The sequence below is a fragment of the Oncorhynchus mykiss genome, chromosome 28 (genome assembly GCF_013265735.2).
Source record: "Oncorhynchus mykiss isolate Arlee chromosome 28, USDA_OmykA_1.1, whole genome shotgun sequence".
NCBI lineage: Eukaryota > Metazoa > Chordata > Actinopteri > Salmoniformes > Salmonidae > Oncorhynchus > Oncorhynchus mykiss.
This window is the reverse complement of record NC_048592.1, coordinates 32,821,777-32,837,937: the sequence shown is the minus strand read 5'-3', so window position 1 is coordinate 32,837,937 and position 16,161 is coordinate 32,821,777. Positions and strand designations below refer to the sequence as shown.

At 42.6% G+C, this 16,161-nt stretch overlaps 1 protein-coding gene across 1 annotated transcript in view; it reads right to left on the bottom strand.

Moving 5' to 3' along the window:
• Positions 1-1,499: 1,499 nt before the first annotated feature.
• The window catches only part of LOC110508224 (potassium channel subfamily T member 2), a 21,735-nt gene continuing 7,073 nt past the window's right edge, over positions 1,500-16,161 (bottom strand). The window contains 13 exon segments of the mRNA XM_036966336.1: positions 1,500-1,805; positions 2,335-2,395; positions 2,885-3,196; positions 3,660-3,680; positions 4,234-4,461; positions 7,787-7,905; positions 10,991-11,128; positions 11,462-11,533; positions 13,627-13,639; positions 13,888-13,996; positions 14,954-15,017; positions 15,285-15,421; positions 15,757-15,921. Of these exon segments, the coding sequence (XP_036822231.1) occupies positions 1,643-1,805; positions 2,335-2,395; positions 2,885-3,196; positions 3,660-3,680; positions 4,234-4,461; positions 7,787-7,905; positions 10,991-11,128; positions 11,462-11,533; positions 13,627-13,639; positions 13,888-13,996; positions 14,954-15,017; positions 15,285-15,421; positions 15,757-15,921 (1,602 nt within the window). The 3' untranslated portion in view covers positions 1,500-1,642.

Here is a 16,161-nt window from a genome sequence, read left to right as displayed (position 1 = left end):
CCTGGAGGTAGTTTATCATATTTAACATGACTATTTGACAACACTACTCACACCATAAGCATTCCAATCCATCATAGTCCCAGGGAGCTTCAAGAAACATGAACTCAGTGCTCTTAATTTGTTTCAATCTGTCTAATGCTTACATTGTTTGTTGGTAGTCTTTTATCTGCTAAACTAAAGGGTCACTTTGGTTGTGCAGCGCTATATCGTATTATTTTATATTGCTTGGATATAGTACTCAGATTACTGTTTAAGTGGGTTAAGTACAATAAGCTCATATATGGTTCATGGGTTAGTATAAACATGACACCTCAATACCTCATGAGAATGTAGTTGTGACATCATTAAATCAAATCAAAGAGGCTCTGCAAACCGAAACAAACGGATCAATACATGCACGGTCCTAAATAACTACATAGTTAAAATGATGGTGCCTGTACACTTGAAGCTTATTTCCATGTGTCGTTTTTTTGCTATTGTTCATTTGAATGGCGTGTTTTGAATGTAAAAAGACGCGTGTCAATTCATTAATACTGTCTAAAATGATTTTAAAAAAATCATTAATAATATGTTGATTAATGTGCACCGACACTGTCAAGTATATACATAAACTAAGACCGGGATTCAATGCCAAGCGAGTTTTGCGCGGTGCCCTATACAGCCGACAATGCACGTTTTAAATGCCTTTTCCCTGACGTACCATCGCCATCATAGTAAACACTGGGCATGCCGGCATAATGGCAAATTACAGTGTGCTAAACGTGCCTTGCATTACATCCTGGCCTAAATAGACTTAAAGGGGAATTGCACTCAAACTACAGCATCTTTTGGTATTGTTTTTATTAGTCCAATGTTGATACAGTCCCAAAATGTCTGGAGACAATTTTCTCCTTAAAATTCCAATATCTTGACAACTTGGCTACTGACATGCAAAACATTTTGGGACTGTATCAACAGTGGACTAATTAAACAAAATACCACAAGAAAGTTGAGAGCAATTCCCCTTCATAAGGAAGAAAAGATTTGCCCATATCAAGTTCAAAAAGCAACCCTATTTGTTTTCAAAGTGTGCATAGATAATGAGAGTAAACATTACAGAATTTACGACAGTCAATATTAAAGACAACAAACATTCAACAGATGAGTACAGTAACAATTCATGATTGATTGGATTGACATATTATTCTACAAAGTAATAAATAGACAGTACATATGGTAATATGGAGTATACTGCATACTAAGAACAGAGGTGGACTTTGCAGAGCGTGCCTAAACAGTTTAATTTCCCCCACACCCCAAACGTGAAAACAAAGACCCCATGGAGTGTCTTTAAAACCCCTAAGTTCCTACATTGAGTATATCCTCTGGAAAGGCCACATTGTGAAAGAGAGAGATAGAGTTTAAGACATCCGTTTCAGTTGAACAGCAGATACAGTATGGGGTGATACGTTCTGAAATTATACTGATCGCTACCCCCCCCCCCCCCCCCCCCCCCCCCCCCATGCTTTTCACAATGCAATGTGAACTGTAGGACGTAAAACCTAATTATGGCATTAAAGGAATAGTTCATGTTTTTGGTATTGTAGCAATGCTACTGGAAACCGATTGTATCAGTTAGCAGTGCAAAAAGTGAACTATCCCTTTAACCAACCCCAGCAGAAACAGTATAGGCAGGTTGTGTGTAAGTATGGATCAGAAAGGCGTCTGTCTTGGTGTGCTCCCCAAGACATGTGCTGCTTCCCAGACTCTCCCTGCTGCCACCAGCTTTAGGGACGTACCCCAGGGGATCTGAACGGATGATATACCTGTAAGATAGGATGGAGAACTTCTTAATCAATCCATTGTTGATGTGAAATGATGAACTCGCCTCTGCGACTCTAAATGGTTTGATCTTTTCAATTCCTAACAAAGATACTGTGTGCACAAACATAGGGTATAAAGTCACAAAATCATATGTGAATGTAAGTATGGAGTAGTATTGTGGAGTAGTACTGTGGAGTAATATGGAGTAGTACTGTGAATTAGTAATATGGAGTACTACGGAGTAGTAATACGGAGTACTATGGAGTAGTAACGGAGTTATATGGAGTAGTAACATGGAGTAATATAGTCTAGTAATATGGAGTACTACGGAGTAGTAACGGAGTACTATGGAGTAGTAACGGAGTTATATGGAGTAGTAACATGGAGTAATATAGTCTAGTAATATGGAGTAGTAATATGTAATATTGAGTAGTAATATGGAGTTTGCAACTTTCTTGATTGCTTCTACTTTATTGCATCTCATCAACCGTTTCTTCAGGCCCGTACTTTTCTATGTGCTGCCATACTTACACTATGTCATTGAGCTCCAGCCTGGTGTCAGGCTGAGTAGTCTGGTTCTCACTCATGTCATCTGGAATTGGAACAATACAATCATATTGAAACGTCCAATGATTTAGCCTACGGCAATATAAAAGATTGTGTCAGAAAATGTCTGATTGAGCAAATGGTTTTTCAATGGAAGTTGTCTGTTGACAGATGATGGACATTAGAGATGATTGTCCGACAAAAGACGTACTGCCTATTTGTGTATGCAACTGATCGGAAAATAGTTGACAAGAGATTGACGGACATAAATGGACACTGATGAATGCGTAGCTTCAGGCTTTGGCCACATGAATACGGATAAAATTGTATGCATTCACCATTGTCCGTTTTGGTCTGTCAAAAGGCTGGCATAGTAAAATACATGGCAATCATCTCCGTTGTTAGTCTGTCTGTCCATCCATCCATAAAGACTAAGTGTCATGTTTCAAACACATAACGTATTTTGTTCCAGGCCTTGGAAATACAACTCGCAATCCCCTAAAAAACATCGCTCCCCATGTGTGGGGTCTCTCACCGCAAGCCGTGGCCCAGAGCCCAAGGCTTTTCATCCTGTTGCTGACCAGCTCGTCCAGCTCCTGTCTCTCCGAGCGTCTGGCCCTCAGACCCCGCTGGCCCCCCCTCTGAGCCCCCCGCTGGTTCCCTCGAGTCCCCCTCCGGCTCAGCTTCCGCGCCCACTGCACGCTCTTCCTCCTCAGCAGGGGAGCCTTCCCGTCCGATGGGTCGCTGGAGGTGGAGGTGTGGTGGAGCCCTCCGGCCACAGGGGGGAGTTCTCGGTCTCTCTGCTCCTTGGGGTCGTCTAAGTCCTCCACGCACCCGAGAGCTGTGACTGAGTACGATCAAAACACAATGCCATATACATGAATGAAGTCTATGGTGTGTCTATAGTCAAATAGGCTCAAATGAAACGACCCAGAACAAAGCGAATAATCAAGAGTGAGGCCAGAGAATGTATAAGTTGATTTGACAATGATTTCTTCCTGATATAACCACCAGTGGCAAGTCTCGACGTGGTTTATCAAGCACAATTTAACCAAGACACATTACAGAGGAAGAAAACCTACCTCATCTGCACAAAAAGTTGATTCAGTCTGACAAAATAAATCTACTGTTTTTCGCGAATCATGGAATCCCACAAATAGGAATCATGGAATCACACAAATAGGAATCATGGAATCACACAAATAGGAGTCGTGGAATCACACAAATAGGAGTCGTGGAATCACACAAATAGGAATCGTGGAATCACACAAATAGGAATCATGGAATCACACAAATTGGGCTGAACTTACTTGGGAGGATGGCTCGCATTGCTTATGATGGAGAATGAAAAGAAAAGAGATGAATGACATTAATGTTGCTTACTGTGTTGTAACATGCTTAAATAACCATGAAAGCATACAGACTAAACATTTATACGTAACAAATGAGAAAAAAAGAAGAAAAACACACACACACAACAGAATGACAGCATAATCAATGCCGCTGTTATATGTAATTAACACAAGAAAAAAGAAAACACGAAACTGGGATTTCACAGCCAAACAAATGAATGTCAACAATGTTAAAACAGCCTTGCGGTCTAGAGGGCACCTCCTCAGAGGAATCTGCTGTCTGGGACTCAGTCCTGTAGATGCTGATAGAGCCTTCCATATGTCTGGATCCACAGGTCATCCTCAGAGATCTGCATCTAAAAGGTCATTTCAAAGTCCATTTCTCTACAGGAGGAACAACTGTACAGTGATTTTAAATGACTGTGGAGTCACTTTTACCTGTCAGTGTAAGGATTAGGACAGGCAAGTAAAGGCTGCTGTGCTGTCACACATAGGACCACTGTACAGTACAACGGGTGAATCTCAGTAGTCTAAAGACGCCTCCTCTCTTTGTCTTCTTTCTCCTTCTGCCTGAGACGTGGAGAGGAAACCACTTTTGACCATTGAGATGCACCCAGAGAGTAACTCACAGAGCAGAGGAATCCAGAGCCTGGGGTGGTATCCAGGCCCAGCAGCAGCCTGGTGATGGAGATAATATAGTCTTTGACAAACGACTGGGCTGGCAGACAGGACAGGACAGGACAGGACAGGACATAGAAGGGTCATTCCTGGTCATCCAGAAATCAACACATTCCAATTCGACTAGCATTATATTATATGGACATTGGGATGCATATGAACACATTGTGACAGAAAAAATAATGTTACATGTTTTAACATAAAATATCTGGGAGGTACAAAATTGTGTAATAAATAACTATAATTACTACAGTACATGCCCTTAAGCAAAGTCAGTCTGTGCCACAGAGATAACCTTGTTTAAATAAGCCTTGGTAGGCTAATTAAAGAGATTAGCCTCTGTAGGCCAATTAAATAACAATATTATTAAAGAGGTATCCTAGTGGTTAGAGCGTTGGACTAGTAACCGAAAAGTTGCAAGATCGAATCTCCGAGCTGACAAGGTACAAATCTGTCGTTCTGCCCCTGAACAGGCAGTTAACCCACTGTTCCTAGGATGTCACTGAAAATAAGAATTTGTTCTTAACTGACTTGCCTAGTTAAATAAAGTTTTTTTTAAAGGATAATTAAAGAGATTAGCCTCGGTAGGCTAATTAAAGAGATTACCTTCTGTATACAGTACAGAACAACCTCTACTTAAAAATGTATGTAGTTAAGCAGTAAGTAACATTCTTATCTTCTCTGCTGCTGTATAGAACAGGTGGGTCCTGCTGTATAGAACAGGTGGGTCCTGCTGTACAGAACAGGTGGGTCCAGCTGTATAAAACAGGTGGATCCTGCTGTACATAACAGGTGGGTCCTGCTGTACAGAACAGGTGGATCATACTGTATAGAACAGGTTGGTCGTGCTGTACAGAACAGGTGGGTCCTGCTGTACAGAACAGGTGGGTCCAGCTGTACAAAACAGGTGGATCCTGCTGTACAGAACAGGTGGGTCCTGCTGTATAGAACAGGTGGGTCCTGCTGTACAGAACAGGTGGGTCCAGCTGTACAGAACAGGTGGGTCCTGCTGTACAGAACAGGTGGGTCCTGCTGTACAGAACAGGTGGGTCCTGCTGTATAGAACAGGTGGGTCCTGCTGTACAGAACAGGTGGGTCCTGCTGTACAGAACAGGTGGGTCCTGCTGTACAGAACAGGTGGGTCCTGCTGTACAGAACAGGTGGATCATACTGTACAAAACAGGTGGATCATACTGTACAAAACAGGTGGATCCTGCTGTACAGAACAGGTGGGTCCAGCTGTACAGAACAGGTGGGTCCTGCTGTACAGAACAGGTGGATCATACTGTACAGAACAGGTGGATCATATTGTACAAAACAGGTGGATCATACTGTACAGAACAGGTGGATCATACTGTACAAAACAGGTGGATCATACTGTACAAAACAGGTGGATCCTGCTGTACAGAACAGGTGGGTCCAGCTGTACAGAACAGGTGGGTCCTGCTGTACAGAACAGGTGGGTCCTGCTGTACAGAACAGGTGGGTCCTGCTGTACAGAACAGGTGGGTCCTGCTGTACATAACAGGTGGGTCCTGCTGTACATAACAGGTGGGTCCAGCTGTACAGAACAGGTGGGTCCTGCTGTATAGAACAGGTGGGTTGTGCTGTACAGAACAGGTGGGTCCTGCTGTACAGAACAGGTGGGTCCTGCTGTACAGAACAGGTGGGTCCTGCTGTGCAGAACAGGTGGGTCGTGCTGTACAGAACAGATGGGTCCAGCTGTACAGAACAGGTGGGTCCTGCTGTTCAGAACAGGTGGGTCCTGCTGTACAGAACAGGTGGGTCCAGCTGTACAGAACAGGTGGATCATACTGTACAGAACAGGTGGATCATACTGTACAAAACAGGTGGATCATACTGTACAGAACAGGTGGATCATACTGTACAAAACAGGTGGGTCCTGCTGTACAGAACAGGTGGGTCCAGCTGTACAGAACAGGTGGGTCCTGCTGTAGAGAACAGGTGGGTTCTGCTGTACAGAACAGGTGGGTCCTGCTGTACAAAACAGGTGGGTCCTGCTGTACAGAACAGGTGGATCCTGCTGTACAGAACAGGTGGATCATACTGTACAAAACAGGTGGGTCCTGCTGTACAGAACAGGTGGGTCCAGCTGTACAGAACAGGTGGGTCCTGCTGTAGAGAACAGGTGGGTCCTGCTGTACAGAACAGGTGGGTCCTGCTGTACAAAACAGGTGGGTCCTGCTGTACAGAACAGGTGGATCCTGCTGTACAGAACAGGTGGGTCCTGCTGTACAGAACAGGTCAATGTCATCACATTGAATTATTTGGACGAGATAAAGTGGAATACATTTTATTCAACCAGTTTTTGCCCAGTGGGATGTTAGGGCAGCATTCTGCAAACCTTTCCTTGAATAAACCAGTCTATTGCATTACAGTATAACCGGATTCAACTGGTCACCTAATCATCAAGTCCTTCGGGTGTTACAACTGGAACGGATCAAATGGGGGTGCTCAAGAAGAGGTTAGGATATTTGAAAGAGAGAGACCGCCACCTGGTGGTCGATACTGATACGAGATGGAAGATGCACCGCAACAGGATATTTGAAAGAGAGAGACCGCCACCTGGTGGTCGATACTGATACGAGATGGAAGATGCACCGCAACAGGATATTTGAAAGAGAGAGACCGCCACCTGGTGGTCGATACTGATACGAGGTGGAAGATGCACCGCAACGGGAACGATATTGATATCTTATTAAGGAAAGGATGCCTACGCATAACATAATACCCGTCATATTACCCCTGAAAATGTTACATGTCACATGTGTCTATGAATGGGAAAAATCATTTCTCTTAGAAAAAAATATCCAACGTCTGGTGTTGTTTGAGAGGCTGTGGAAAAATACTATGCTTGTACTGTATGTACTGTCCAGTCTTCACATAATGATTGTTTAACCTTCTCTTCCTTTGCTTTGAAGATGACTCAATGTATAGTTAGTAGCCTTTGGAGACGACTCAATGTATATTTCGTACCAGGGTTGGGGTCAATTCCATTTCAATTCCAGTCAATTCAGAAAGTAACCCAAATTCCAATTATACATTTTTCTAATTGAAAAGCATTAAAGATCATTTCAGTTTCAGTCTACTTCCTCAATTGACTGGAATTGACTCCAACCCTGGTCCATAGCCTTTGCTACTGCAGACAAGGATAACTAGTTGTTAACTGCATTTATAGAGCTAGAGACATCTACTGGGCTGGGAAGGCGTATTTAAGAGCGGTGTACTGAACAGTCGACAACACGCCTTTTAACTTACGCTTGAGTTGACATCTTCCGGGGACATTGCTTTTAAAATGCTAATTGTCAGCTGTCAAGTGTCTTTCTCTATAACGCGCCTTGGACTGAAACTCGGCCTTGAAGTACAGATGGTGTGCATTCAGTGACGGCTTACCTTCTCCAGTTTAGAGAGAGCCAGAGAGTACCAGTCCTTAGCTCTGACCTGCATAAACCTCATGTTGGCGGGGTGGGTTAGCTCGGTGATGATACTGAGACTGGAGAACAACCTGGATGAGAAGAAACACAATATAGCTGAGGTTAACTGAACAAAATAAAACAGAACATCACACCGGCAGAACAAAATGTCAACTTTGTAATCAAATGTGACATCCAAAATACACTGAGTAGACCAAACGTTAGAAACACCTTCCTAATATCTACAAGGTGTCGAAAGCGTTCCACAGGGATTCTGGCCCATGTTGACGCCAATGTTCCCCACAGATGTATCAAGTTGGCTGGATGTCTTTTGGATGGTGGACCATTCTTGATACACATGGGAAACTGTTGAGGGTAAAAAAAAACGTGCATTCGGAAAGTATTCAGACCCCTTCCCTTTTTCTACATTTTGTTACATTACAGCTTTATTCTTAAATTGATTAAATAAAAAAAGGTCCTCATCCATCTACAGACAATACAACATAATGACAAAGCAATACCCCATACTGACATCACAATACCCCATAATGACATCACGATACCCCATAAAGACATCACGATACCCCATAATGACATCACGATACCCCATAATGACATCACGATACCACATAATGACATCACAATACCCCATAATGACAAAGAGAAAACAGGTTTTTAGAATATTTTTTCTAATTTATTAAAAATAATAAACAGAAATACCTTATTTGTATGTGTATTCAGACCCTTTGCTATGAGACTCGAAATTGAGCTCAGGTGCATCCTGTTTCCATTGATCATCCTTGAGATGTTTCTACAACTTGATTGGAGTCCACCTGTGGCAAATTCAATTGATTGGACATGATTTGGAATGGCACACACCTATATAAGGTCCCATAGTCGAAGGAATTGTCCGTAAAGCTCCGAGACAGGATTGTGTTGAGGCACAGATATGGGGAAGGGTACCAAACAATTTATCCAGCATTGAAGGTCCCCAAGAACACAGTGGCTTCCATCATTCTTAAATGGAAGATGTTTGGAACCATCAAGACTCTTCTTAGAGCTGGCCGCCTGGCCAAACTAAGCAATCGAGGGAGAAAGGCATTGGTCAAGGAGGTGACCAAGAACCCGATGGTCACTCTGACAGAGCTCCAGAGTTCCTCTGTGGAGATGGGAGAACCTTCCAGAAGGACAATCATCTGCAGCACGGAAGGGACTGGGAGACTAGTCAGGATTGAGGGAAAGATGAACAGAGCAAAGTAGAGAGAGATCCTTGATGAAAACCTGTTCCAGAGTTCTCAAGACATCTGACTGGGGCGAAAGTGCACTTAAACAGGACAACAACCCTAAGCACATAGCCAGCACAATGCAGAGTTGCTTTGGGACAAGTCTCTGAATGTCCTTGAGTGGCCCAGCCAGAGCCTGTACATGAACCCAATCGAACATCTTTGGAGAGACCTGAAAATAGCTGTGCAGCAACACTCCCCATCCAACCTGACAGAGCTTGAGAGGATCTGCAGAGAAGAATGGGAGAAACTCCCCAAATACATGTGTGCCAAGCTTGTAGCGTCATACCCAAGAAGACTTGAGGCTATAATTGCTGCCAAAGGTGCTTCAACAAAGTACTGAGTTTTTAAAACTTTTTATTTCTAAAAACCTGTTTTGCTTTGTCATTATGGGGTATTGTGTGTAGATTGATGAGGGGGGAAAAAACGATTTAATCAAATGTAGAATAAGTCTGTAACGTAACAAAATGTTGAAAAAGTCAACAGGCCTGAATACTTTCAGAATGCACAGTACTACCATACCCGTTCAAAGGAACTTCAATATGTTGTCTTGCCCGTTCACCCTCTGAATGGCACACAATCCATGGCTCAATTGTCTCAATGATAATTTTTTTTTTTTACCTGTCTCCTCCCCTTCATCTACACTGATTGAAGTGGATTTAACAAGTGACATCAATAAGGGATCATAGCTTTCACCTGGATTCACCTGGTCAGTTATGTTATGGAAAGAGCAGGTGTCCTTAATATTTTGTATACTCACTTAAATTAATGACTGGATGAGATAAATAACTATGAATTAATAGCCTAGCTAATAAATGTGTACTGTACTAACACCAATCCAGGATTAGCACTATTTAGTGAACAACTGATACCGATACTACCGTATATACTAGCTACCTAATTAAGCAATAAGGCACGAGGTGGTGTGGTATATGGCCAATTTACCACAGCTAAGGTTGCGTTTGGGCTGGATACAGCCCTTAGCCGTGGTATATTGGCCATATACCACAAACCCCAGAGGTGCCTTATTGCTTAATTAGGTAGCTAGTATATACGGTAGTATCGGTATCAGTTGTTCACTAAATAGTGCTAATCCTGGATTGGTGTTAGTATACCACGGCTGTCTGCCAATCAGCATTCAGGACTCGAACCACCAAGTTTAAAATATAGCTTATATAATAACAGTGGGAGCAAATCATGAAACATTAACCCCATATCAAAGTGTTTCAATGTTTGTGCAAGCTTCTACGTTGTCTGGTGAAAATTAGAAAGTGAGTTGACATTTTTTATTAATTGTCTGACAACAAGAAAGCAATCAGAAAACAAATGGATTCCCTGATGCAGGCAAGGTTGCCAAGGAAACTAGCTCTGAAGTGTGTACTTTAATCTACACGGTTGAAAAAAAATCACTGTCATATAATTCATCTTTGAAACCCACCTATAAAATGTTAATCTGTGTTTAAAGATTTAGTAACATATTAGCCTGTATGACACTTTTGATATCATAGAAATGCCAACATAAAATGTGTGAAAATGTGGTCCAGTATACTGGATTATACAATAGTTTGACCGAAGGTTAAAACCATGACAGTGACTTTGGTACCCGTGTCTGTATATTGATAGGGGTTGAGGTACCTGAACAGTGTCTGTACATTGATGGGGGTTGAGGTACCTGAACAGTGTCTGTACATTGATGGGGGTTGAGGTACCTGAACAGTGTCTGTACATTGATAGGGGTTGAGGTACCTGAACAGTGTCTGTACATTGATGGGGGTTGAGGTACCTGAACAGTGTCTGTACATTGATAGAGGTTGAGGTACCTGAACAGTGTCTGCACATTGATAGAGGTTGAGGTACCTGAACAGTGTCTGTACATTGATAGAGGTTGAGGTACCTGAACAGTGTCTGCACATTGACGATGGTCTTGGCATCAGCCATGTAGTAGTCCTCTTCTGCACTCATGGTGCTCTCCTTGTCCACCACCACCATGTTGGCTGCAAAGGACACACCGCAACGCAGGAGGTCATCCAGGCTAGGAAAACACACACACACACACACACACACACACACACACACACACACACACACTTGACATAAAGGACTAGACATTTCCCTGACCAGGAAAATCTCTGACGGATTATCTGTGACGGATTCACTGTGGAGAGAGAATCGTAGCTGATAGCATCTTGGAGGCTGTCAAGAAGGTGACTTTCTACACAGGACTTTCACTCAGTCTGTTTCCTTGAGATGTACTCTTGATAGGGAGACTAGAAGTGGAAGAGTGCCACATACACTTGCAGAACAGGCACTAAAGAAGATGATGTATAAGGTTATAAGGTGTGTGATGATGCTGTTTGTCACATACTTATCGATGGAGCCCACCATGTAGTAAACCATGGGGAACCCACAGACAGCCTCCAGGAACTGTGTGTCAGGCCTGGTGAGACAACAGAACACTAATCAGAAGAGAACCATGGCTCTCTCCCAGAGGCTTGGCTGTTGTGTAAAACCCCACAATTCAGACAAACAAAGAGGTGTAAATGGGTTTGCACAAAACATCATGTCTCATAAAGCTTACTTCATTATTCAATGTTTTAAATGTTTCCTGCATCAGGCATTTACAGACGTTTTTGCTTTACAGCCTTCTTCAGTGTGTAAGGAACATTTTTTATTTTTTTATTTTATTCAAAACAGAGACACCAGAACGAACACAGCACAACAACATAGAATAGAACAGAATAGAATTTAGTATAATTAAATGTAATAGATATTTATTGTCCATATGCACAGATATTGTTATTTTTGGGAAAGGGCATCTTGCAACCCTACTTCTTTTAAAAGGGAGACCTAGCCAAGAGGGCAGCTGAATAAAAAGGGATAACAGGATGTTTTGAAACGGCAAGCTTTTGTTCCAGCCCAACACTAACCTACATGATTCAATCTATGCATGGTCTTCATTCTGGACCACAGGAGGCTGCTGAGAGGAGAACGGCTCATAGTAATAATATCTGGAACAGAGCAAATAGAATGGCATCAAACACATTAAGAACCATGTGTTCCATGTATTTGACACCATCTCGCCTGTTCCGCTCCAGTCATTACCACGAGTGAATCCTCCCCAATTAAGGTGCCACCAACCTCCTGTGTTCTGGACCATGGCTAATTTAATCAAGTGTGCTGACCTTATGGTCATTTCGATAGTTTCCAAATGTGGTCCTGGAGTGCTGCAGTGTGTCCAGGGTTTTGTTCCTCTAAGGCTTACATCCTCTCTTTCATCCTCTAAGGCTTACATCCTCTAAGGTTTACATCCTCTAAGGCTTTCATCCGCTAAGGTTTACATCCTCTAAGGTTTACATCCTCTAAGGCTTACATCCTCTAAGGTTTACATCCTCTAAGGTTTACATCCTCTAAGGTTTACATCCTCTAAGGTTTACATCCTCTCTTACATCCTCTAAGGCTTACATCCTCTCTTACATCCTCTAAGGTTTACAACCTCTAAGGCTTACATCCTCTAAGGCTTACATCCTCTAAGGCTTACATCCTCTAAGGCTTACATCCTCTCTTTCATCCTCTAAGGCTTTCATCCTCTAAGGTTTACATCCTCTAAGGCTTACATCCTCTAAGGTTTACATCCTCTAAGACTTACATCCTCTAAGGCTTACATCCTCTAAGGATTACATCCTCTCTTTCATCCTCTAAGACTTACATCCTCTAAGGCTTTCATCCTCTAAGGCTTACATCCTCTCTTTCATCCTCTAAGGCTTTCATCCTCTAAGGCTTACTTCCTCTAAGGCTTACATCCTCTCTTACATCCTCTAAGGCTTTCATCCTCTAAGGCTTACATCTTCTCTTTCATCCTCTAAGGCTTTCATCCTCTAAGGCTTACATCCTCTAAGGCTTACATCCTCTAAGGTTTACATCCTCTAAGGCTTACATCCTCTAAGGCTTACATCCTCTCTTTCATCCTCTAAGGCTTTCATCCTCTAAGGTTTACATCCTCTAAGGCTTACATCCTCTAAGGTTTACATCCTCTAAGACTTACATCCTCTAAGGCTTACATCCTCTAAGGATTACATCCTCTCTTTCATCCTCTAAGACTTACATCCTCTAAGGCTTTCATCCTCTAAGGCTTACATCCTCTCTTTCATCCTCTAAGGCTTTCATCCTCTAATGCTTACTTCCTCTAAGGCTTACATCCTCTCTTACATCCTCTAAGGCTTTCATCCTCTAAGGCTTACATCTTCTCTTTCATCCTCTAAGGCTTTCATCCTCTAAGGCTTACATCCTCTAAGGTTTACATCCTCTAAGGCTTACATCCTCTAAGGCTTACATCCTCTAAGGTTTACATCCTCTAAGGCTTACATCCTCTCTTACATCCTCTAAGGCTTTCATCCTCTAAGGCTTACATCCTCTAAGGCTTACATCCTCTAAGGCTTACATCCTCTAAGGTTTACATCCTCTAAGGCTTACATCTTCTCTTTCATCCTCTAAGGCTTTCATCCTAACCTAAATGCATAGAGGAGGGGTTACCCAGCTATTGAGACTAACATAAATGCATAGAGGAGGGGTTACCTAGGTATTGAGACTAACCTAAATGCATAGAGGAGGGGTTACCCAGCTATTGAGACTAACCTAAATGCATAGAGGAGGGGTTACCCAGCTATTGAGACTAACCTAAATGCATAGAGGAGGGGTTACCCAGCTATTGAAGCCACAATTCAGAAAGATGTATGCCAAGGTCCCGAAACATCTAAACAAATGTCTCTTAACAAGACATTAGTCTGTTTTTACCTGCAAATTTCACATGGAATTTATTCTCTGGCTTCAGAATCTGGACGTAAACGGGGCACTTTGGAGCGAAATCCTTCACAGCCCAAGCTCGCAGAATGGTTTGATGGTCCTTAAAGGTCAACAAGACAAAAATAATACATTAGAGGTTCATTTTTATTTGTTTGAACTGTTTTAGGAGTGAATGCTTTATGCACTGGTTAAATAGAGCTAATAAAACTCTAATATAACTAATAACACTGGTTAAATAGAGCTAATAAAACTCTAATATAACTAATAACACTGGTTAAATAGAGCTAATAAAACTCTAATATAACTAATAACACTGGTTAAATAGAACTAATAAAACTCTAATAGAACTAATACAACTCTAATAGAACTAATACAACTCTAATAGAACTAATAACACTGGTTAAATATAACTAATAAAACTCTAATAGAACTAGTAAAACTCTAATAGAACTAGTAAAACTCTAATAGAACTAATACAACTCTAATAGAACTAATACAACTCTAATAGAACTAATACAACTCTAATAGAACTAATACAACTCTAATAGAACTAATACAACTCTAATAGAACTCTGCCCGAGAGAACAACAGACAAACAGACAGGCAGATGGAGGTCTACTGGTGTGGGTGATTCAGTGGAGGCTGCTGAGGGGAGGACGGCTCATAATAATGGCCAGAACGGAGCTAATGGAATGGCACCAGACACCTTGACACCATGTGTTTGATATATTTGATACCATTCTACTGATTCCACTAAAGTCATTACCACGAGCCCATTCTCCCCAAATAAGGTTCCACTAACGTCCTGTGGGCTGAATGGAAGAGGAAAAAGCTGTACCTTTAATAATATGACTGGCTAAAATGCCTTTTCTATTAGCAAATTAATGAATATTAATTTAGTCTCAATCTAACAAAGAAACGGACAGGCCATAGGTCAGTTCAGCCAAATGCCTGGTAGGCTGGACCCTCTTTAGGCCAGTGGGCTGGTTTCTTGGTCCCAGTCTGCCCCTGATTTAACTAACAGAACTGTAGTGGTAATAGTAACAAATGTACGTACTGCGGCGGTGCGGTCCACCTCACAGCGACTGCTTAGGATGAAACAAGCCTCTGCATTGTCCATTCTGGAAAAGAAGGACAACCATTCAATACTGAGTGGGTACATCTCAATACTCTACAGTGGCTTCCTCTCCTTATCTCCTCTTCAACTGTATAACTACTCACATTGATCTGAAAACAGAAGAAGTTGTTGCCTTTTTCCGATCCAGTATTGGCTTTCACCAGTTCAGCTCTTCCACATAAGTGCAGTTGAAGGAAAGGTGACTAAAGACCAAAAGAGAGGAAACTGTTTTTTGCGGATTGAGACGCAGCCCTTGGTGTTGGTGACTCACTTGGCTCGTATGAGGTCCTGGTCCTTGAGGGACGATCCCTGGAGGTAGATGACCCGCTGGGACCACAGGGGGATCTGGAGCACCCGGCGCACCTGGGGGTCCATCTCTGTTGGATACAGGATGATGACATAGTAGTCCTGGATAGACAGGAAGACAGAGGAACAGCCTGGGTCGTGTTCATTCGGCACCAAATGGAGCAAAACGGACAGAAACAGCAAGGGACTACCTGGGCTTGTCCAATAACAAATGCAAAATGATGTTGCAAAGTGTTTTAAAACCTTTCTTGCGTTCCCCAAATTATCAAGACCCAAGCAAACACACACACACACACACACACACACACACACACACACACACACACACACACACACACACACACACACACACACACACACACACACACACACACACACACACACACACACACACACACACCACACACACACACACACACACACACACCAACCCGGACCTGCAGCCCGGGGTGGGCGTAGACCTCGTTGAGGAAGTCCATCAGAAGGTCTATCTTGAGGGAGCTGACACACAGCACCACATGTTTCTCCATCTGGGCGCGGTGACGGCTGTAATTCCCACCCGACTTCTGTCTCTCCATCCACAGGTAGGCCAGCTGCTCAAACTGACCAATAACGCCCAGCAGAGGAACACATTACCAATACTGCTAATACTGCGCAAAACCATTCTCAAAACAATCTGAGGCTTTAATATATGACCAAATGCGTACAGTTCACCCAATCCAACACATTTATGACTATTGATCTTTTATCACTGCGTTCTCACATCCTGGTCCTAGAGGACAGTGTGTGCATTTTCCCCATCCCTGTACGGACACACCTGATTCAGATAATCAACTAATCAT